The sequence below is a fragment of the Oncorhynchus kisutch genome, linkage group LG3 (assembly GCF_002021735.2).
Source record: "Oncorhynchus kisutch isolate 150728-3 linkage group LG3, Okis_V2, whole genome shotgun sequence".
In the NCBI taxonomy this organism is placed as follows: domain Eukaryota; kingdom Metazoa; phylum Chordata; class Actinopteri; order Salmoniformes; family Salmonidae; genus Oncorhynchus; species Oncorhynchus kisutch.
The window spans coordinates 44,744,885-44,769,557 of NC_034176.2; the positions used below are offsets into that span (position 1 = coordinate 44,744,885).

Consider the following 24,673-nt stretch of genomic DNA (forward strand, 5'->3'; position numbering starts at 1 on the left):
TGCCCATACAGTGATCCAGTTATCAAAATAAATCTCCCCTCCGGATCAGATATGTTTTTGTCAATTATGAATGAATAAGTATGGCTGTACCTCTGCTGTTTGATTTGAAAGATGAGAAATACACCTGTCCCACCCAAGCTCTGCATGTTCGGCATCACAGATGTGTGTCTCTTGTAAAAGCACAATGTCTGCTTTTTCCTTTTGTAGAGCACATAATATACTTTTCTATTTTATTGCATATTTTATTTTATTGCATATTCTATTTTATTGCATATTGACAGTTCCATGTCAATAGATTTAAGGTACTAGTCAACGTCATCGAACAGTAATGGAACTCTAGTGCAAGTCATCTCTGGGTAAAGGTGGATAATAGTTACAGCTGCGATCACATAAAAGAAAAATAAATGGTGTACATAAAATAATAATCTCTGAACACCCCAGCCGAGTTCCCAAACAACTCGACACATCCCTTTAGTTTTATTACCCCCCTGATCAGTCTCAATTCTGTGTTCCAAAAAAAACAGGAACAGTTAGCAACGCACAACGTCTCCCCCTCCCCACCAAAGAAATGCCTCATCCTCTCCGCCCGCATTGAATAAGTGACAATGTAGCCCCCTGTCCAGACCACATTAAAAAAAGAGGGAGAAAATAAAATCAATAGCCTACATATACCTCCCTCAAGGGACGTAGGGCTAATCGTTTGGACCAAATAAAACAGGAATGTTGGGGCAAATCCTTAAGAGGGATCTATAGGATAAGTTGTTTGTTTTTATTGAAAAGGTAATATCAACAGGATAAGGCCATAGGCATAAAATTGACACATTGAGCTTCTCGTTAGGTCTGTAAATGTGTCGTAATCGACAGCCTATAAATGGTGGAGGCCAATGTGAAAATGATAACTACAAATAATAGTAATACAAAAAAAAGGGAAATAAAAGTAGGTTGAAGCGTTAGTAGGCCTAGGTTAGGCTATAGAGCCTATCCCTCTCAGCTAAAGGAACATAAATATAAATTAGACAGCTATGGCGGGTGGGTCTTTGGATGGCGGCTATATGTTGTCTTACCTCCTTTAGTAATAACAGCAATCGCTTTTAGTCATTGGTCCATTTCTCAGTGACCAGGATTGTCTTTCAAAAAAAGTTTTGCCTCTTCGGGAGTTTTGAAGTGTCGCAGGGTTCCTGAGCTCGTTTGGGTATTGAATCAACTAAAGATGCCTCGGTCAATGGAGTATTTTTTCACCTCGTCAAACTCTCTGCACTTTCGGCGTATTCCAGCTGACAGGTCCTGGTGTAAAGTGAGTTTGACGTTTCTCACTGTAATGGTGTTGATTTTTGCCACCTGTAGGACTCGTTCCTTGTCGGTGAATCTCAGGAAACGTATGGTGATTGGGCGCGGTCCTCTTGCTCCTGGCTAATGGCGTTAGCTTTTTCTGAAGCTAGCTGCTCCTTGGAGGCTTTTTCCGCCACTAATGCTCGAGTTCGGGTAAAAATGTCACCTGTAATGTTGCCTTTTGTAGCCGCCATGCCTTTTTAACTAAAGCTAGAGGAGTTTAAACTTGAAGTGGAGGTAATATTAAGAATTGGAAACTACTTGTGTGGAGCTCTTAGTTCATGCGGCCAACTCGTTCAAGGGTCACGTGATCCCCCACGTTCATTATAATTAAACTCACTAACTGCACCTGCTTCTTGACTCCCTGTGTCGACGTTACAGAATAGTAACTCAACAAAAGGTAGCAGCAGTTAATCAGGATATCTCCAAGATGGTCAGCGAACAGGGACACCTACTTTGCCAACACCACGACCAGCTTGCACAAATGGGGACGGCTATGGATGAGGTCCTCCGCATTCTTCAAAGTCTCGACATTCCCCCGAGTGCGTCACCTCCAACAAGCGGAGAATTCTCTAACACAAGTCAACCCAGCGAGCCAGCACCCCAGCCCATCCAACAGTCCACCCAGGTCAGCGATGCACGTTTGTCCCTCCTGGACAAATATGACGGGTCTCCATCCAAATGCCGTGGCTTCCTACGCCAGTGCTCCCTCTATTTCACTCATCAGATGGGCACCCCCACCACCGAGAGGTCCAAGGTTTCCACGGTTATATCCCTGCTGACCGGACGGGAATTGGTGTGGGCTATGGCCGTCTGGGAGAGAGGATAGGAGGAGCTGGGTTCCTATGAGTGGTTGATGGCTCTGTTCAGGGGGGTCTTTGACCATCCACCAGAGACAAGGGGGGGGGGGGGGGGGGGTGAGCGCTTACTTCAACTACGGTAGGATGCCCAGACCACGGAGGAGTACACGCTCACCTTTCGGACAGTTGCAGCATCCAGCGTATGGAATGACCCTTCTTCAGAAGAGGATTGCGAGAAGAGGTCCAGAGATGACCTTGTACATACTCATTGCAATCGCCATCCATCTGGATAACCTTCTTCGGGATCGTTGGCACCCCCATCGCCTCTCTACCTCCTTTGTTGACCTTTCTGAGTCAGAGCCTGAACCCACGCATGGAGGTAGGGGCCACAAGCCTCCCCGCGGCTGAGCGACGCCGTCAGAGACAGTTGGGGCTCTGTCCTTATTGTGGCCAGGAGGGTCACCAGCTTCAACGGTGTCCGGTACATCCCAATCCAGAATCCACGGGAGCAGAGGAACGGCCCTGTGATCAGCGGTCTCCTGGGTTAGGCGTGAGTAATCAATCATCATCACTTTCCGCCAGACCTTTTTTATTATCGGTTTCACTAGCTGCCTGTCCGTCATCTATTGTTTCGACAACTCTAGTGGATTCCCCTGCCACAGGAAAATGTATTGACCAGGCCATTGCCTCCTCCCTGCCCATCACCTCATACCCGCTCTTCTCTCTTTTTATTGTTTTCAGTCCAAGCGTTGGATATGCGACCACTGGGATCCGGCACTATTACGCACGTTACAGCTCCACTCAACCTCACCCTGGGACCAAGCACCAGGGAAAGCAATCCCTTCCTCATCCCCTCCGCACCCGTATACAAATTCATCATTGGCCTTCCATGGCTCCAACTCCATAATCCCACCTTCTCCTGGTCAGAGAGGAGGATTACAGCTGGGGGACCAGGATGTTGTAGGACCTGCTTTCCCGCACCCTGTGGTTCCATGTCAGTGGAGGGCCGTGTGAGTGTCCGCCAGCCCATCAATCGGTCCTCCTGTTATCGATGGCCCTGTGTTTTGGGATGTAGATATGGACATCCGCCAGGCTCCTGCTCCTGCCACCTGCCTTCCGGGGCAGCTGAAATAAATCATTCTCTCTACTATTATTCTGACATTTCACATTCTTGAAATAAAGTGGTGATCCAAACTGACCTAATGACAGGGAATTTTTTACATGAATTGTGAAAAACGGAATGTAGTTGGCTAAGGTGTATGTAAACTTCCAACTTCAACTGTAGCTTCACTTCTTACCAGTAATACATGTATTGTTTTAGAAACATTACAAAGCATGCTCATCCATTTTTTGTTTTTGTTATAATTATGGTGCAAACATTTTTGGACTGGTAAAAACCAGTAAGAATTCCGGCTCTCACAGACCTGTTAGTTTTTCTTTAAGAAGCCATCCTGTTCTCCACTCATTACCTGTATTAACTGCACCTGTTTGAACTCGTTACCTGTATAAAAGAAACCTGTCCACACACTCAATCAAACAGACTCCAACCTCTCCACAATGGCCAAGACTAGAGAGCTGTGTAAGGACATCAGGGTTAAAATGTAGACCTGCACAAGGCTGGGATGGGCTACAGGAAAACAGGCAAGCAGTTTGGTGAGAAGGCAACAACTGTTGGCACAATTATTAGAAAATGGAAGAAGTTCAATCACCCTCGGTCTGGGGCTCGTGGGGCATCAATGATCATGAGGAAGGTGAGGGAACAGCCCAGAACTACACGGCAGGACCTGGTCAATGACCTGAAGAGAGCTGGGACCACAGTCTCAAAGAAAACCATTAGTAACACACTACGCCGTCATGGATTAAAATACTGCAGAGCACGCAAGGTCTCCTTGCTGAAGCCAGCGCATGTCCACGCCCGTCTGAAGTTTGCCAATTACCGTCTGGATGATCCAGAGGAGGAATGGGAGAAGGTCATGTGGTCTGATGAGACAAAAATAGAGCTTTTTGGTCTAAACTCCACTCGCCGTGTTTGGAGGAAGAAGAAGGATGAGTACAACCCCAAGAACACTATCCCAACCGTGAAGCATGGACGTGGAAACATCATTCTTTGGGGATGCTTTTCTGCAAAGGGGACAGGACGACTACACCGTATTGAGGGGAGGATGGATGGGGACATGTATCGCGAGTTCTTGGCCAACCACCTCCTTCCCTCATCTTCCCCCTGAAGATGGGTCGTGGCTGGGTCTTCCAGCATGACAACGACCTGAAACACACAGCCAGGGCAACTAAGGAGTGGCTCCGTAAGAAGCATCTCAAGGTGGCCTAGCCAGCATCTCAAGGTGGCCTAGCCAGTCTCCAGACCTGAACCCAATAGAAAATCTTTGGAGGGAGCTGAAAGTCCGTATTGCCCAGCGACAGCCCCGAAACCTGAAGGATCTGGAGAAGGTCTGTATGGAGGAGTGGGCCAAAATCCCTGCTGCAGTGTGTGCAAACCTGGTCAAGAACTACAGGAAACGTATGATCTCTGTAATTGAAAATAAAGGTTTCTGTACCAAATATTAAATTCTGCTTTTCTGATGTATCAAATACTTCTGTCATGCAATAAAATGCTAATTGATTACTTAAAAATCATACAATGTGATTTTATGGATTTTTGTTTTAGATTCCGTCTCTCACAGTTGAAGTGTACCTACTCAGAAAAGGTTGGTGACCACCACTGTAGACTCAGATTAAAGATATGACGGATACGAGTGGCCATAGAGTCAGCTACCATCCTCGGTAGCATTTCATCTAAGTTGACAATGCCAGGAGGTTGTCATTATTGATCAATAACAATCATTTTAAAAACCTCTCCAACACTAACTTTACAACATTTTAACATACATTGGCTTTTCTTTCATTATTAGTTTTTTAATGCATGAATACAATGGCTCAATATTCGTTGTTGGCATTTCCTGCCTAAGTTTGGCCATTTTGCCAATGATTCATTAATCATCAGAATAATTGCCAACATCAAATGGTTTTGTGATAAATAAGCCATCTAATTCGATGGAGTGGAATTGGTCTTTCTGCCCAATCATTTTATTTAAAGTACTCAAAAGTTTTGATATAATTGATCTTGGCTTAATAATACAGTTTCTCATTTTTATTGAGTTTAGTCACATCATTTCTCAATTTGCAGTAAGTCAGCCAGTCAGATGTGGAGCCAGACTAATTAGCCATTCCTTTTGCCCCATCTCTTTCAACCATACAGTTTTCATTTCCTCATCAGTCCATGGAGCCTTAACAGTTCTAACAGTCAGTTTCTTAACAGGTACATGTTTATCCATAATTGGAAAGAAGCAATTTCATAAATTCATCACGTGCAGCATCTGGATACTCCTCATTAATCACATCAGACCAACAAATATTTTAACTTCATCCACATAAGAGTTACAGCAAAATCATTTGTACGATCTCTTATACACTATTTTAGGCCCAGCTTTTGGAACTTTGGCTTTCCAGGATATAGCCACTATATTGTGATCACTGCATCCAATGGGTTACACTGAGAATCTTCCTCTTGTGCGGACAGCTTGATGAAAATCCATCAATATTCAGGTCCCCAAGAAAGTAGACCACTCTGTTTATATCACATACACTATTAAGCATTTCACACACATTATCATTATTTTATTTGTTTCATTTTAGAATAAGTCTTTACTTTAACAAAAAGTGGAAGAAATACAATTCCTCAGCAATCTACTCACAATACTCCATAATGACATAGCAGAAAAAGTTTTTTAGAAATTGTAGCAATTTTTTTCCAAATTTTCTTACGTTAGACTTATTCTAAAATGTATGAAATACAAATAAATCCTCAGCAATCTACACACAATACCCCATAATGACAAAGCGAAAACAGGCTTTTAGAAATGTTTGCTAGTTAATTCAAAATAATAAACAGAACTACCTAATTTACGTAAGAATTCAGACCCTTTGCTATAGGACTGTCCGTTCTGACCTTAGTTCCTTAGTTCCTTTGTTTTGTCTTTTGTTTTAGTATGGCCAGGGCGTGAGTTGGGTGTGTTGTCTATGTTAGTTTGTCTATGATTTTCTATTTCTGTGTTTGGCCTGGTATGGTTCTCAATCAGAGGCAGCTGTCAATTGTTGTCCCTGATTGAGAACCATATTTAGGTAGCCTGTTTTCCATTGTGTTTTGTGGGTGGTTATTTTCAGTCTTTGTGTATCTGCACCAGACAGAACTGTTTCGGTTGTTTCTTTGTTGTTTGCGATTCAGTGTTCAGTTTTTTCATTAAATAAGATGAACACTTACCACGCTGTGCTTTGGTCCTCTCTTTCTCCCAACGACAACTGTTACAAGGACTCAAAATTGAGCTCACGTGCATCCTGTTTCCATTCTTGAGATGTTTCTACAACTTAATTGGAGTCCACCTGTGGTAAATTCAATTGATTGGACATGATTTGGTAAGGCACACACCTGTCTATATAAAGGATGTCAGAGCAAAAACCAAGCCATGAGGTCGAAGGAATTATCCCTAGAGCTCTGAGACAGGATTGTGTTAAGGCACAGATCTGGGGAAGTGTTCCAAAAAATGTCTGCAGTATTGAAGGTCACACAGTGACCTCCATCATTCTTAAATGAAAGAAGTTTGGAACCACCAAGACTCTTCCTAGAGCTGGCTGCCCGGCTAAACTGAGCAATCGGGGGACAAGGGCGGTGACGAAAGAACCCGATGGTCACTCTGACAGATCTCTAGAGATCCTCTGTGGAGATGGGAGAACATTCCAGAAGGACAACCATCTCTGCAGCACTCCACCAATCAGCCACTCTTCAGTAAAACGCACATGATAGCCCGCTTGGAGTTTGCCAAAGGGCACCTAAAGGACTCTCAGACCCAACAAAATTCTCTGGTCTGATGAAACCAAGATTGAACTCTTTGGCCTGAATGCCAAGCATCACGTCTGGAGGAAACCAGGGACTAGGAGACTTGTCAGGATTGAGGCAAAGTCGAATGGAGCAAAGTCCAGAGAGATTCTTGATGAAAACCTGGTATGGAGCACTCAGGACCTCAGACACAGCCAATACAAAGCAGGAGTGGATTTGGGAAAGGTCTCTGAATGTCCTTCAGTGGCCCAGCCAGAGCCCGCACTTGAACATGATCGAACATCTCTGGAGAGACCTGAAAATAGCTGGGCGGCAACGCTCTCCATCCAACCTGACAGAGCTTGAGAGGATCTGCAGAGAGGAATGTTAGAAACCCCCCAAATACAGGTGTGCCAAGCATGTAGCGTCATACCCAAAAATACTTGAGGCTGTAATCACTGCCAAAGGTGCTTCAACAAAGTACTGAGTAAAGGGTCTGAATACTTATGTATTTGTGATACATCAATTGTTTTTTTTATTACAAATTTGCTAAAATGTTTTTTGCCTTGTCATTATGGGGTGAACTGTAGATTGATGAGGATTTTTTTTGTTGACTGCATGTAACGTAACAAAATGTGGAAAAAGTCAAGGGGTCTGAATACTGAATGCGCAGTATATAGCAAGAAATCCTCCACCATAAGAATTCCTGTCTCTTCTATAGATGTTATATCCTTGTATTGCTACTGCTGTATCATCAAAGGAATTTTCTAAGTGAGTCTCAGATATGGCTAAGATATTAATGTTATCTGATGTTAACAAGTTATTGATTTCATTAACCTTATTTCCAAGGCTACATATATTAATATGGGCTATTTTCAGCCCTTTTCTGGCTAGCTTCTCAGAGATAGACATCTTAGGGAAAAGAACAGTTTATGTGTAAGTGTGTGTGCTGTGGGGTTGAAGCTAAGAACCCATAGGCCTGGCTCTCTCCTCCCTTCCAGACTTTTGGGAGGGAGGGTGGACAATGAGCCTGTCGTAGCGGATGTCCCCACACGTTCTGGCAGCTTTCATGGCCGGAATAAGTTATTTTCTCTTCTTGCGCACAGCTTCAGGATAATCCTCGTTGAGGAAGATGTACAATCCTCTCAAGTTCTTGGTTCTTTCCTGAACAGATACCTTGTCCTTGAACCTCAGGAACTTGACCAATGTCGTGCCTGTCACCTGGGCTAGTGGTGGGTTTTCCAATCCTGTGGGCGTGCTCCACTTCAATCTTCCTGTGGTCCATCTTTAGTATCTCCGAGATAATTTACCTCACTTTGTCCTCAGGTCTCATGTGGAGATTCTGCAATTCCATCCACAACAATGTTGTTCCACCTTGATTGTCCCTTTAGATAATCAGATTTCTCCATCGTTGTTATAATGGAATCACATTCAGAACTGATGTCCTTTCTCAATAACTTACAGATTGCTGTCACCTTTCCGTTTTCCTGTTTAAACTCATCGAGCTGACCCTAGGAGAAGAGCAAACTGTTCTTCAGGTCCTGGACCTCTATGGTCAGGATGTCCATTCTTTTATTAGGTGACTCCACCAGTATTTGGACACAACACTTGAAGCTATTTTCTTGTTAATGTAACAACTGCTTATAGAATATACACTACCAGTCAAAAGTTTGGACACACCTACTCATTCAATGGTTTTCCTTTATTCTACTTTGTAGAATAAATTATTAAATAAAACATATAGAATAATGTAGTAATCAAAAAAGTGTTAAACAAATCAAAATATATTTTATATGTTAGACTCTTCAAAGTAGCCACCCTTTGCCTTGATGACAGCTTTGCACACTCTTGGCATTCTCTCAACCAGCTTCATCAGGAATGCTTTTCCAACAGTCTTGAAGGAGTTCCCACATATGCTGAACACTTGTTGGCTGCTTTTCCTTCACTCTGCGGTCCAACACATCCCAAACCATCTCAATTGGGTTGAGGTCAGATGATTGTGGAGGCCAGGTCATCTGATGCAGGACTCCATCACTCTTCTTCTAGGTCAAATAGTCCTTACTCAGCCTGGACAGTGTTTCGCTGCAGAATGCTGTGGTAGCCATGCTGGTTAAGTGTGCCTTGTCATGTAAAGAGCAGGTGTTCCTAATGTTTTGTATACTCAGTGTATAACCCACTGATGAACAAGGGGCCATATTTACTTTGTACCTGCCCAAGGTTTGCCCCTACTATTCTAAGGAGAGACTGAAAAATAAAGGTAGAACAAAACATGAAATCAGATTAGGAGAAACAACTGAGCTATTTGAACCAAATGTAGACTTCTACTTATCCTCTGTGTGCCATGTATAATGCAAGCAGAGGAACAGCCCTAAGCCAGTGTTTCCTATGCTTTCAATAAACCAAGGGCTGGCTGATTAGTCCACTAGTTCAATCAGGTGTGCAAGTTCAGGAATAGATTGGAACAGTATAACTGGCTGGGGGAACCTGAGAAGAGGTTAGTGAAACTGCACTATGCTACTCCCCACTGTGTCCAGATCAGTCCTGGGTTCAAATACATGTGTATTTGAGAATTTGTCATTAAATCAAAAAACATTTTATTTGTCACATGCTTCGTAAACAACAGGTGAAATGCTTACTTTACGCGTCCTTTTCCAACAATGCAGAGTTAAAGATAAAAAAATAAATAAAAAGTGAAATAGTGACAGGAGGAATAAACACCAGTGAATAAAGAATAAAAATAACATTCCTATATACAGGGAGTACCAGTACCGAGTCGATTAAAATTCAACTACTTGTCTTTTCAAATAAAAAAATACAACAAATACTTACTTCCAAATGTCGTTGAAAGTAATTGAAATACCCTAAATAGTATTTGAACCCAGGTCTGGTCCAGATGAATCCTAGTGTTTCCAGGCATGGTCCTGTACAGTCATTGATTAGAGAACTTAACTCTGAGCCTGCAGTCTATCAGTGCTCAGGGACCGGTAATCAATTCTCTAATGCTGTGTGAGTCCCTATCCACTGCCCTGCTTATACACTATCTCACAGGAAAGACAAGTACGTGCACAAACACAAACAAACACACACAAACTGGGGCAGAACACAACCCAGATGGCGGTCATAAAGAAGGAATATAACCTCCAAATATTAACTCACCAAGTAGGCAACGATGGGCCACTGTCATAATTGTATTATAAAAATGACTGTTACTCTCCTGAGGGGCACTCCTTTCCTGACTGCTGATGGTTCCTCATTACCCTACGTACTCTGGTGGATCCTCTCTGGCCTGGCCCGTTAGTAGAGGATACAAACTGATCTGATCTGATCAGCATTGCACCAGACCAGACGCACGGTCGGTTTGGTCAGGAACTCAGCGCCTTGCTCCCAGCCAAGCTCTCTGTTATCTCTGTTCTGTTGACAGGCCATTGTTTTTCTACGGGCGCTGGTGGACGTGAATTCAACTGAACGAATTAAGCTGATTGGGCCTCGGGCAGGAAGATAGAGGAGTAAATAAAGTACTGTGAGTGAGAGAGATAGAGAGAGAAGCAGAAAGGAGCTCCATCTTGCATTTATTGTCTAAGTGTTTTATTAAATGCAGTTAGAGACAATACAAGATTTCCTATGAGTGCCCTCTTCCTCTCTTTTATATAGAAGTCTATCTTAATATTATACTTATTTTATTAAAACAGTTTGACAGTAAATGCAAGATTGAGTTGTTTTCCTGGGAGTGGCCTCTGTCTTAAATAGAACTTAATCTTACTATTTTTTTAAATACTTGCTGTATCAGAGGGCTAGAAATCAGATTCTGAAAGTTTAAAGTGTGCCTCAAGTGGGCCACCTCTTGAAGCAAGTTAACTCCACTATATATAATTGTGCATGCTTTATTATAAAAACATATAAAACATTTTTGTAACTTTGACCCTTTTTTCGTGGTATCCAATTGGTAGTTACAGTCTTGTCTCATCGCTGCAACTCCCGTAAGGACTTGGGAGAGGTGAAGGTCGATAGCCACACGTCCTCTGAAGCACGACCCAACCAAGCCGCACTGCTTCTTGACACAATGCCCGCTTAACCCGGAAGCCAGCCACACCAATGTCCTGGCACGCCACAGGAATCGCTAGAGCACGAAGGGACAAGGACATCCCTGCCGGTCAAACCCTTCCCACACCTGGACGACGCTGGGCCAGTTGTGTGCCCTATTGGTCTCCCGGGCGCGGCCAGCTGCGACAGAGCCTGGACTCGAACCAGGATCTCTAGTGGCACAGCTAGCAACTGCGATGCAGTGCCTTAGACCACTATGCCACTCAGGAGGTCCATGCTTTAGTTTTATTGTACTGACTGCAAGCTCTCTCTCTTTATCCATAAACTCATTGAAACCCTTGTCCCCCAGCAGAATCAAACGTGTTGGTACAACAAACAAACTGCTCTAAAATCACAACCAAAAGCACAATTGTTATTGTAGTCGACCAATAGCCCCACAAAAGTCAAACACTTTATCACAATAGTTGCCATTACTGACAATTTACTCAAAATGGCTGTTGTATCATGTGGGCAGGTCACCCTGTGTGGTGCCTTGCAAAACTGGTTTCTAACCTAAAGGATCCAAATCCCAAAAAATTGAATAAAAAAAGACTCACTTGAGTGTCTGCATGTCAGCTGCCTCCAGACCTATGCGGTTTCCCTGCTGGAACTCGTGTGACTTGGAGCGGTGCAGCGCCGTGAAGCCCGGCAGCAGGTGGATGAGCTTTCGGCTGGGCGGTGGGGGCGTCCCGGGGGCCTTCACCTTGTTTCTGCGCCTCATGGGGGGCGTGCCCGGGGGGGTCATGGTGTTCACCACTAGTGGAGTCCGGGGAGGGGTGTGGGCAAAGTGCCTCTGACGGGGCGAGGGGGGCAGGGATCGATGACCCGTGTCCATGGGGGGGAAGGCCCCCAGTCCCAGGTGACTGTCCACGGTGAGGCGGTCTGGCTGGACATAGGGGCCATACGGATAGGGTAGCAATGACTGGGGGCTGTGGCACTGGCTGTGGTGCTGCTGGTTGTACTTGGCCTGGACCATGGGGCTTTGGGAGAGCTGGAAGCGGACCCACTGGCTGGGTTCTGGAGAGGGGAAGGGAGTGTTCTCCTTGCCAGACTCAGAGGTGGGCCACTGGATGGACCAGTCCTGCTTGGCATGGCTGCCTGCTGTGGAGGAGGAGAAGGAGAAACAAGAAGGAACATGTTACAGATAACATTTAACCACAAACAATTACCTGATACCTTGACCCTGCTTAATTATTTACATTTCTACATGTCATTTAAGGATAATAAAAACTCATATTTGATTAGAAAGAAATGGCCTGATGATAAAGAGCAAAAAAGCGAGAGAGCTTGGATCTGACATCAATAGCAGACGTAATGTAGCATGAGCTCAGATAGGAGAGGGGTGGAGGAGAGGGATGCTTGATTAACCACAGGCACCTTGATCCCTAAACATCAGATGAGAAGCTGGAGATGAGGTTCATGTTGAATATGTGAGACAGAGGAGTTTGGTTTGGGAGAGCAGAGAAGAGAGAAATTATATTTTCAGCTTAAATGGAAATATTCACCTCCGTTATTGGGCAATGAGTCATCCTCGAGTTGTTCTTGAAAGAAAAGAGAAGAAAACAAATGTTTAATTGATTTGATAAAAAGATGGCGAAAATATTGTTTGTTTCCTCTCTCTTTCTGTCCATCAGAGACCCAGCCATTGTACTAATCACAGTCTCTAAAACTCAACTCTGATCTGAATGCAGTATCCGAATTAGCTCAACAACACTAGTGGCTATGCATTCTCCCGAAAGTCTTGATGGAAATAAAGTATTCCTTATGAGTATTTCTTCCCTGTGATGTTTTAAGACAAGCCCACCAGAGACTTCTGGAGGGACAAGGAGAGGGATAGAGAGATGTGGAGTAGAGGGAGACACATTGGGAGAGGAGAGAGAGAGGGCTGAAGTAACAAGAGTGAGCGACTGAGCGTCTTCTTAAGGCCTCTCGTCTTAGGTCAGGGATCAAAGTTTATCTTCAGCGCGAATGTACATGTTCCCTCCGCGTCTGACTGAGACACTCCTCAGGACAGTACTGTATACACACACACACACACCACGCACAACACTCCACCCACGCACAGCGAGAGACAAACAGTGTCCCCGGAATAGTAGAGTACAGTGTATACTACGTGTTCAAAACATTAGGAACACCTGCTCTTTCCATGACATAGACTGACCAGGTGAATCCAGGTGAAAGCTATGATCCCTTATTGATGTCACTTGTTAAATCCACTTCAATCAGTGTAGATGAATGTAAGGAGACAGAAGGATTTGAGACAATTGACACATGGATTGTGTATGTGTGCCATTCAGAGGGTGAATGGGAAAGACAAAATATTTAAAAGCCTTTGAACGGGGTATGGTAGTAGGTGCCAGGTGCACCGGTTTGAGTGTGTTTTTTCACGCTCCACAGTTTCCTGTGTGTATCAAGAATGGTCCTCCACCCAAAGGACATCCTGTCATCTTGACACAACTGTGCGGAGTCAACATGGACCAGCATCCCTGTGGAATGCTTTCGACACCTTGTAGATTCCATGCCCTGACAAATTGAGGCTGTTCTGGGGGCAATAGAGGGTGCAAATCAATATTAGGAAGGTGTTCCTCATGTTTGTACACTCAGTGTACACAGACTATAGGAGTCCTAAGGGATGTGTCCACTCATAGGCACAGACTGGGACTGGGAGACGGGTTGGTTGTTAAAAGACATCCCTCACGACTAACGGAAAAGTCTGTATTTTAGAGGGGTATTTTACAGCCAGGCCAGAGTTCAAACTGCACTGGACATTAGAATTAGTCATTGCAGTTCTATGGTGGACGTAATGATCTGTTATTCAGATAAACAACACTATGGTAGGTTTACGATCAGATCACAGTGGACTGCCTGCTTGCATGGCTCTCCTACACACAATCACTATCAGTGCTGCACTCAGTCTCAACATACAATAATACAACTTTGCACATAGTTACTCATGGTGTTGCATGTTAATCAACTTCATGCATAAGCCCACATGAGTTAACCCCTGAGATGAGAGAGACTTCTAATGATCGAGGAGAACTGTATACGGGGTTAAACAGTATACAGGGGTATTGGGGTGGAGACGGCCTGTTTAATGGAGTACCTCTGTGCTCTACTCTCTCCTGGAGAGGCACCAGCCTCCTTCCCGCACTTCAAACACACACTGTGGGGACTCTGAAAGTGTGCTGCACAGTGCACCAAGCTCCTCAGACAAGACCAGGGAAATGCAACAGGGAAACAGGGAAAGAGCCAGACCGAGCGCTCCTCAACTGCTCAGAAAGGAATAGAAGGTTGAAGATGACGCATGATCAAGCCTCCTTCATTAGCAAAAACGTACGACAAACAAGCCACTCGAAATTAAAAAGTTTGGCATCTCCTCACTTGAAATGTTTCGAAATCATCAAAGAGCCTTCTTCACCCTTGAATGCCAGTAAACTGACATGGGGTCTGTAAATATAGATGACGACGAAACACACACACACACGCGCACGCACACACACGCACGCACACGCACCTACACACACACAGACACACACACAAAGCCTGCGATACTGAGGAGGATTTTAGTCAAATTACCAAAGGCTTCTGATCAAATCACAGCCCAGCCATTAATTAAACACAAGACCTGCATAATCCAAAATGGTTTGCAGACATCCATGTAACTGATGAATAGTGTGAATAGTCCACGTCTTAGAGTATCCACTTCCTTGGTATTCATTAATGATATGTACCCACTGATTCTTGAAGAGCATCATGTATTAATGCCTCATGAGCTTAGTTTAACTACCGTACCCCATCAGAACCCAAAATCTAAGCTTGTTTTACTCCCATGTCATGTTTGTAAACAAAGTCAATGTAAACAAACACTTTATAGCCTCAAAACATGGTCCTTGCATCCATAGCGCTGTCTATGAATTTGAGAGTGGTTACATTTCTCCAGCTCCATCCCTCAGCTTTTTACCGAAACAGGGGCGGGGAGGCGCTTTGTTATAGTTTCAACTGCTTATTGGCCCTTTAATTTACCAGCCATACTAGTACTTGCTCGGCTAGCCATCCACTTCACTCTGGCCAAACGCCAAGTGAGTTGGGCCAGAGCCTGAACACAAGTGTGTAAGGCCAGAGATAGAGAAAGGAGAAAGGAGGAGATAAGAATCCTATTGGGCAATGAATGAAGGAACATATAACACACCACCCATCACACTGTCGACAAATCGCATTCATATTGTCATGCTGCATCATTCAATTGCTAAGCTAATCGTCGCACAATCCCTTCTCAAAGTCAGGCTATCAGTCGAGAAATCTGCCTCTTTTCCTCTAAAATAACTAATGTCACCATTCCAACGCTATGTGATATTACAGAGAACAAGTTAATTACCTCACATCTCAGAAAAAAAATTGTAATGTACTTGTTCACGAAATTCATTCTAATGTTGGGTTTTTGAGTTTACGTCCAATTGAGTCCCATTCACTCCTTGAAGGAGTGCTCTCCTTATCCCAGAATCGCCCAGAATGCACCACGCGGCCTATTAATGACGCATGGGCAACTTACAAAATGGCTGTTAATATGATTCCAATGGAGTTTCCCATCTCCTCCAAACTGTCTCTGGTAACGTGCCATTTCGGGAAATTAGTCAATGGCTTGGATCCTCTGATTGGTAAGAGATGAGTCTCAGACAAATCTATGCAGTGACAGATAGAACAGGGGAATCAAATTCAATATGAGTCTTAGCAAATGGCCAATCAAAATTCTAACAGAACTCGACTGCAGTTAGTTCATGTGATCTCACTTGTAATAACAACAACAAAATAAATATATTGTTCATTATGTAGCTCTTCTTTATCCCATTTAGTCCTTCTCTATAGGGCTCCCTATTGCTCAACAAGACTCCCCCATAGATTACAATGACGTTATGTTGCACCCTATGAGTCCCCATAGCTCACAAATGTTCCAAAGCCCATTCATTCTAGTACTTTGGTTCCACCTGTCTGTAGATTGGCATGTGCAGCCAGTGTTCTCTGTGTTGTCACTTTGCAGGAGCAGAGGCCCTATACAGTACAGTAGCCTGAATTACCTCCATAGTGCTTCACAACACTTTAGCCCAACAATACACCAGTCAGAGGAGATGTACTGTATGAGTAATTATCCAAGATAATGATTTTTGGTAAATGGCCAACACATTATACATCCCCATTGTCAATAAGAGATCTTTACATGGGGAGAGTGTTGGGATGGTGGTTAACAGCATACTAATTGGACTAATTAGGACCAGGCTCTGGCTGTTGTGTGGTAAATGGCAGAGAAAGGCCACTGGGATTTTATCTGGTCCATTAAACTGCCATAATAAGGCTGCATGGCAAATGACACCCTATTTCCTACATAGGGCCCATAGGGCTCTGGTCAAAAGTAGTGAATAGGTTGGCATTTGGGATAAACCCTTTGTGAAAGGATGCCATATGCTCCTCGGGAAGAATCACTGGAAGGATTGTTTTTTCATTTGTCTTTTGAATTGGATGACTGTGGACGACGGTGGTTCTACGGCATCATCAGTAGCTAGATAGCACTTTATGTTGGCTAACTAATCTATCATTGTCCAGGTGATAGGTAACCTAAAAGTTGTTTCTCCACCTTCTGGCATCTGTGAACATCCCCTCATTTCTCTCCCTTATTCTCGCTCTTCATTCTCCTCTCATAAATGGAAGAAACTTGCTCTCCTTTCCCTACTCCTTCTCTCCTCTCCCCTGTTCGCTTGTCCTCTCTTTTCCTCCTCTCCTCTTCTCTTCTGCCATACTCCTTCCCTCTTCTCCTCTCCTCTTCTACCATACTCTTCCTACTCCTCCTCTCCTCTTCTACCATACTCCATCCCACTCCTCCTCTCCTCTTCTACCATACTCCTTCCCTCTCCTCCTCTCCTCTTCTACCATACTCCATCCCTCTCCTCCTCTCCTCTTCTACCATACTCTTCCTACTCCTCCTCTCCTCTTCTACCATACTCTTCCTACTCCTCCTCTCCTCTTCTACCATACTCCATACCTCTCCTCCTCTCCTCTTCTACCATACTCCATCCCACTCCTCCTCTCCTCTTCTACCATACTCTTCCTACTCCTCCTCTCCTCTTCTACCATACTCCATCCCACTCCTCCTCTCCTCTTCTACCATACTCTTCCTACTCCTCCTCTCCTCTTCTACCATACTCCATCCCACTCCTCCTCTCCTCTTCTACCATACTCCTTCCCTCTCCTCCTCTCCTCTTCTACCATACTCCATCCCTCTCCTCCTCTCCTCTTCTACCATACTCTTCCTACTCCTCCTCTCCTCTTCTACCATACTCTTCCTACTCCTCCTCTCCTCTTCTACCATACTCCATACCTCTCCTCCTCTCCTCTTCTACCATACTCCATCCCACTCCTCCTCTCCTCTTCTACCATACTCTTCCTACTCCTCCTCTCCTCTTCTACCATACTCCATCCCACTCCTCCTCTCCTCTTCTACCATACTCCATCCCACTCCTCCTCTCCTCTTCTACCATACTCCATACCTCTCCTCCTCTCCTCTTCTACCATACTCCATCCCACTCCTCCTCTCCTCTTCTACCATACTCTTCCCTCTCCTCCTCTCCTCTTCTACCATACTCCTTCCCTCTCCTCTTCTCCTCTTTTCTTCGCTGCTCCCTCCTTTCCCTTCCCCATTCACTCCTCCTCTCTTCCTCTCCTGTACTGTCATCTCCTCTCCATGTCTCTTCTCCCATACGCCTCTGCTCTCCTCTCCTAATCTCCTCCTCTCCTTTTTTTTCTATACTCAAAGATGGCATTTGAAGCCAATTAATAGTGAGTGTAATTGAACCGGTCTTAAGGCACGGCAAGCGTGGGGACAGTCCATTTAATGACGAAAAGATGAGTGAGGACAGATACTGAATATGAGACTTCAGGGCACGAATTGTCTCTCTCATGTAAACTTAACTCTAAGCGTTAGGACTAGATCAATACTATTAGTAAGGACAAGCCAGGATGTTGGGTTTACAGTGTGTGTGTGTGTGTGTGTGTGTGTGTGTGTGTGTGTGTGTGTGTGTGTGTGTGTGTGTGTGTGTGTGTGTGTGTGTGTGTGTGTGTGCTTGCGTGCGTGCGTGTGTGTGTGTGGGCGCCTGAAGAGGGGCATGCTGGGTCATAGAATGTGTGGATATTGCAGCAACACAGAGGACCGACTGACGAACCCCTAGCTGGAATAATATGAGTCATTACTAAAGCAACTTGTGCGCTGAAAGCTTTGTTGAAAGCGCCAATCACCGTGCATTTGTTTTTAGCGTAATAAACCATTCTAAGCTATTCTACGTGTTCTTAATAGCTGACATTCTCATTTACCTTTATTTAACCAGGTAGGCTAGTTGAGAACAAGTTCTCATTTGCAACTGCGACCTGGCCAAGATAAAGCATAGCAGTGTGAACAGACAACACAGAGTTACACATGGAGTAAACAATTAACAAGTCAATAACACAGTAGAAAAAAAAGGGAGTCTATATACATTGTGTGCAAAAGGCATGAGGAGGTAGGCGAATAATTACAATTTTCCAGATTAACACTGGAGTGATAAATGATCAGATGGTCATGTACAGGTAGAGATATTGGTGTGCAAAAGAGCAGAAAAGTAAATAAATAAAAACAGTATGGGGATGAGGTAGGTAAAAATGGGTGGGCTATTTACCGATAGACTATGTACAGCTGCAGCGATCGGTTAGCTGCTCAGATAGCAGATGTTGGTTGGTGAGGGAGAAAAAAGTCTCCAACTTCAGCGATTTTTGCAATTCATTCCAGTCACAGGCAGCAGAGAACTGGAACGAAAGGCGGCCAAATGAGGTGTTGGCTTTAGGGATGATGAGTGAGATACACCTGCTGGAGCGCGTGCTACGGGTGGGTGTTGCCATCGTGACCAGTGAACTGAGATAAGGCGGAGCTTTACCTAGCATGGACTTGTAGATGACCTGGAGCCAGTGGGTCTGGCGACGAATATGTAGCAAGGGCCAGCCGACTAGAGCATACAGGTCGCAGTGGTGGGTGGTATAAGGTGCTTTAGTGACAAAACGGATGGCTTTGTGATGGCCACTCCAATACCTTGACTTTGTTGTCTTTAAGCCATTTTGCAACAACTTTGGAAGTATGCTTGGGGTCATTGTCCATTTGGAAGACCCATTTGCCACCAAGCTTTAACTTCCTGACTGATGTCTTGAGATGTTGCTTCAATATATCCACACATTTTTCCTGCCTCATGATGTCATCTATTTTGTGAAGTGCACCAGTCCCTCCTGCAGCAAAGCACACCCACAACATGATGCTGCCACCCCTGTGCTTCACAGTTGGGATGGTGTTCTTCAGCTTGCAAGCCTCCCCCTTTTTCCTCCAAACATAACCTTGGTCATTATGGCCAAACAGTTCTATATTTGTTTCATCAGACCAGATGAAAGTACGATCTTTGTTCCCATGTGCAGTTGCAAACTGTAGTCTGGCTTTTTTATGGCGGTTTTGGAGCAGTGGCTTCTTCCTTGCTGAGCGGCCTTTCAGGTTCTGTCGATATAGGACTCGTTTTACTGTGGATAGAGATACTTTTGTACCTGTTTCCTCCAGCATCTTCACAAGGTCCTTTGCTGTTGTTCTGGGATTGATTTGCACTTCTCGCACCAAAGTACGTTCATCTCTAGGAGACAGAACGCGTCTCCTTCCTGAGCAGTATGATGGCTGCGTGGTCCCATGGTGTTTATACTTGCGTACAATTGTTTGTACAGATGAACGTGGTACCTTCAAGCGTTTGGAAATTGCTCCCAAGGATGAACCAGACTTGTGGAGGTCTACACATTTTTTTCTGAGATCTTGGCTGATTTCTTTTGATTTTCCCATGATGTCAAGCAAAGAGGCACTGAGTTTGAAGGGAGGCCTTGAAATACATCCACAGGTACACCTCCAATTGACTCTAATGATGTCAATTAGCCTATCAGAAGCTTCTAACACCATGACATAATTTTCAGGAATTTTCCAAGCTGTTTAAAGGCACAGTCAACTTAGTGTATGTAAACTTCTGACCCACTGGAATTTGTGATACAGTGAATTATAAGTGAAATAATCTGTTTGTAAACAATTGTTGGAAACATTACTTGTGTCATGCACAAAGTAAATGTCCTAACCGACTTACCAAAACTATAGTTTGTTAGCAAGAAATTTGTGGAGTGGTTTAAAAACGAGTTTTAATGACTCCAACCTAAGTGTATGTAAACTTCCGACTTCAACTGTATATGGCATTTGCAAAGTCATCAACAGCAATTGTTGGAATTAAACCAAGAATTAAACTAAAAATAGACAACACAATATGCCTAGGGTTTCAAGCTCTGGTTGATTAAAAATGTAATGATATTTAGGGATATTGAATTATATCTGATTGTCAAAGCAAACAAATATCAACATATGAAGAAGATTAAGAAAAGTTTATTTCAAGTTCATTTGAAGTTTGATTTGATTTAGTCATATTCTATAACTTAGATTTCTGGTTGAGATGGAGACTTGAATCGAACCTATCAATTATTAATTTGTAGACAAACTGGAATTAAATCCAGACTCAGTCAGTGGCACAGATGGAACTATCCAAGCAGAAGATACATGTAAATGTTGATATGTGGTTGCACTGTCAACCAAACACAATTCAATATTACCTTTGATTACAGCAGATAGCCTTAACTTTAGGCTATCTTACAAACTAATGTAACATTCAACCTTAAAATGAATAACACATCCACGGCCACATTTTGATGTTACAAAAATATCAAGCGCAGGTCGGCAGAGATCGTCGTAATTCCTGTAATAATCTGCACAGAATCTCTTATGGCATTAATCAATCAATCAATCAATCAATGAAATGTATTTATAAAGCCCTTCTTACATCAGCTGATGTAACAAAGTGCTGTACAGAAACCCAGCCTAATCCCCCAAACAGCAAGCAATACAGGTGTAGAAGCTCCCTAGAAAGGCCAGAACCTAGGAAGAAACCTAGAGAGGAACCAGGCTATGAGGGGTGGCCAGTCCTCTTCTGGTTGTGCCGGGTGGAGATTATAACAGAATATGGCCAAGGTGTTCAAATGTTCATAGATGACCAGCAGGGTCAAATAATAATAATCACAGTGGTTGTCGAGGGTGCAACAGGTCAGCATCTCAGGAGTAAATGTCAGTTGGCTTTTCGTAGCCGATCATTCAGAGTATCTCTAATATCTAAACATTTGAACTGTGCTGTGCTATTTAAAATGGTTGAAAGCGCAGTAATAGATATTTTGGTGGCAACTAAACCAAAAATCTGACATTTGTTTTTGCTTTTAGATCAACACATTGGATATTCATCTAACTTTTAGCTGTCTTTGTCAGTGGGTGACTATAGGTTGTAATCTCATCGATCAACGTCTCAACTAAATATTACCCGATTAGCCACACTGAAATGACGTAATGTGCCCAGTGGGGGCGTTATACCATCCCTTTTGAAAACATCTTAACCAGCTACGCCACCAAAAAGCTAGCAATTCAGCTGTGCGGGTGGAGATTTTTTCAAGCTGAAGAGTCTGAGTGAGGTTACAAATCCTGTACACCACAAAGTCTTCACTAGTCACTGTCTGCTGCTGCTGGCCAACAAAGTCTGCGATGGCCTTAAGAGTCCTTACAAAATAATGTGACAATTATTACTTTTTCATGTGATTCGAGGCAAGAGAATATTCTGCGTATTCATGGTCTGCGTAGGAGTGTACAAAGACAGGCTTCCATAGAGGACGATGACGAATCCTCCCAACGGACCCCGTTCCTCTCAGATCATTTCAACAAAAAAATGTAATATTTAAAAGTGGTGGCTGAGCGTGATGGTGTAGTGGTGGATATATTCTTTCCCTTTAGGTTTAAAGAAAGGGCTGGGAGATAGAATAGGCCTTTCTTTCCCCTTCGCTCTGAGTATGAGTGGTCATTATAGCAGCAGCGCAGTGTGTGGTGTTGCTATTACATTCACACCTCTCCCCAGACATCCGTTTGAAAAGAGCCCATTAATGTGTGTGTGTGTGTGTGTGTGTGTGTGCCCGTACAATTGTGTCTGTGTGTGTGTGTGCCCGTACAATTGTGTCTGTGTGTGTCCGGCGCCTTTTGCTGCCTTTGTGAACCAGGAGGACTGGAGAACAAGCACAGCAGTAGTAGCAGCATTTACTAATGGAACTGTCTGTATAACACAGAGCTACAGTCTTAGTTATCCATGTTGTGCATTGCTATCTAATGTATAGCTGGGGTGAGTTGGGCTGGGTTGGATCTTTTTCATGTATACACCTAGCCTATGAGTGATAATCTTTCAGGCTTGATGCACAAACACACAGAGAGAAAGAGAGAGAGAGAGAGAGAGACAGACACACAAAACATACACACAGAAGAAGGACAAACACAAGGACACACACACCCAGCTGGACCCTGTATGGGCGTCCTACCGCCTTGCCGGCTCCTGTGGAGGAAGTCAGAACTCAGTCACCAATCAGCTACCGGCTACAATCTAATCATGCCTCAGGAACAGACACACAGACCAGACCAGGCCAGACCAGTGTGTGTGTGTGTGTGTGTGTGTGTGTGTGTGTGTGTGTGTGTGTGTGTGTGTGTGTGTGTGTGTGTGTGTGTGTGTGTGTGTGTGTGTGTGTGTGTGTGTGTGTGTGTGTGTGTGTGTGTGTGTGTGTGTGTGTGTGTGTGTGTGTGTGTGTGTGTGTATCCAGCCACTATCTCACCCCAGCCCAGAGCCTATTCAACACCCACAGGTTACAATGAACCTGCTTACTGCCTTGCGTAGGGTGCCATCTTTCGGATTGGACGTTAAACGGATGCCCTGACTCTCTGTGGTCATTAAAAATCCCATGGCACCCTACGCAGGGCAGTAGGCATGTTCATTGTAACCTGTGGGTGTTGAATAGGCTCTGGGCTGCGGTGAGATAGTGGCTGGATATACACACACATACACACAAAAGTAGGGGTGTTAATCCCGGTGACCTGGCCCCATTCCATCATGGCCACCTAATCTTACCCTCAATCCTAATTGGCATATATCACTCCTTACCGCTCCACCATGCTAGCTGAGTGTTCTGAAACAAAAAATGGTTGCCGTGCAATACCCAAGTGGGTGCCACACATTAGTGGTGGATGAGGTGTGTTTCCCCCTTCCCCCTTATGTAAAGCACTTGGTGTACCTCAGTTGGTAAAAAGGTGCTACATAAATCCAATTCATTATTATTATTATTATTATTACTGGAGTTAGCTGTGTGTAGAATCAAAGGAGGGAAGGGAAGTGAGCCGATGATGAGCATTTGGGCCGACGGGGCGCTGTGTTATCTGACAACAGTTTGGTACGTGAACAGGTTTTCCTGAAGCAAGATCTGCAGTCCTTTTTCATTTGGAGAAAAGAAAACTGTGTGTTATGGCTTTAATGAGAAGAACACTGGGGTGACAATGCAACGCTTCTCAACTTGGCTTGACAACATGTCCTAAAGTATTCCCAGTGAAACATATGAGAGACACATCTGATGGGCATTAATTAAACATTTAGGTGTGTGTGCGTGTGTGTATGTGTGTGTAGGAGGAACACACACGCATATAACATGACAGGTTATCAAACCTAGTGATAGTGCTGGTTTCCTGGTGGTCTAGTGCCCCCTTCTGTTCAGCCCGCAACACTACAACACTATGCTGCTCAGTTCAGAAAATAAACATGTGGTCTGTGCTGCCATCTATTGGACAAAGTAGCATTGGACTAAATGCCCTGTGTGCTCAGAGGGTGCATCACAATAGTCTACAGCAGTGGTTCCCAACCTTTCTCAGTTACAGTACCAACAACAAAATGTTGCTCTGCCCTGAGTACCACAGAAGTACCCCCTCAAGTGCATTATCCCCTCGTATGCATTTTACCAGTAGGCCTATGGTCTCATGGATCTTCTCAAGTACCCCTTGTGGATAGGCCAAGTACCCCCAGGGTCCTAGTAACCCTGGTTGGGAACCACTGATCTACAGCAGCCTCCTCTCCTCGTATCCACCCTTCATCTATGCTAATCTGAAAACACTGGACAAGTGAAATTAAAATGTTTCACCTGTCTGATTATTTTACAACAGTGGAGATTAAGAAAAGGAGGCTAGGAGAGCCTTTTAACAATTGAGATACACCCATGGAGAGCAATGAGGAGACAAGACTACTATGAGAATATCACTCAGTCACAGATAAGGGGGTTGACTAGCTCTAGTTGTTACAGTATATGAGGGCAGAGATACTAATGTTGAATTAATAAAATAATGGCAAGAGTTATTAACGACTCAATATCAATCCTTTATCCCCTAGATATTTTCTAGATATTTCCCTTTCTGTTCCATTCTGGGCTTTTGCCAAATCAAGCCTTGTATTATTTGAACCTTGCAGGATTTTGCCCTTTACACAACACAATAAACTAGCAGAATCAACAGATTTTCTTTTACAGTTTCCACACTGAATGCACATTTCTGAGACTGCAGCCTACTGAATTCATAATATGTTGCAAAGTCTGGTCAACAGGGGGCGACATTCACCATATTATG

General features: G+C 44.0%; 1 protein-coding gene across 1 annotated transcript in view; it reads right to left on the reverse strand.

The window, feature by feature from the left end:
• The window catches only part of LOC116360663 (kinase suppressor of Ras 2-like), a 73,294-nt gene that overhangs the window by 36,839 nt on the left and 11,782 nt on the right, over positions 1–24,673 (reverse strand). Inside the window, exons 4-5 of the mRNA XM_031815672.1 lie at positions 12,582–12,617; positions 11,634–12,177 (exon numbers count right to left, since the gene is read on the reverse strand). Coding sequence (XP_031671532.1) covers positions 11,634–12,177; positions 12,582–12,617 — 580 coding nt within the window. The remainder of the gene's footprint in view (positions 1–11,633; positions 12,178–12,581; positions 12,618–24,673) is intronic.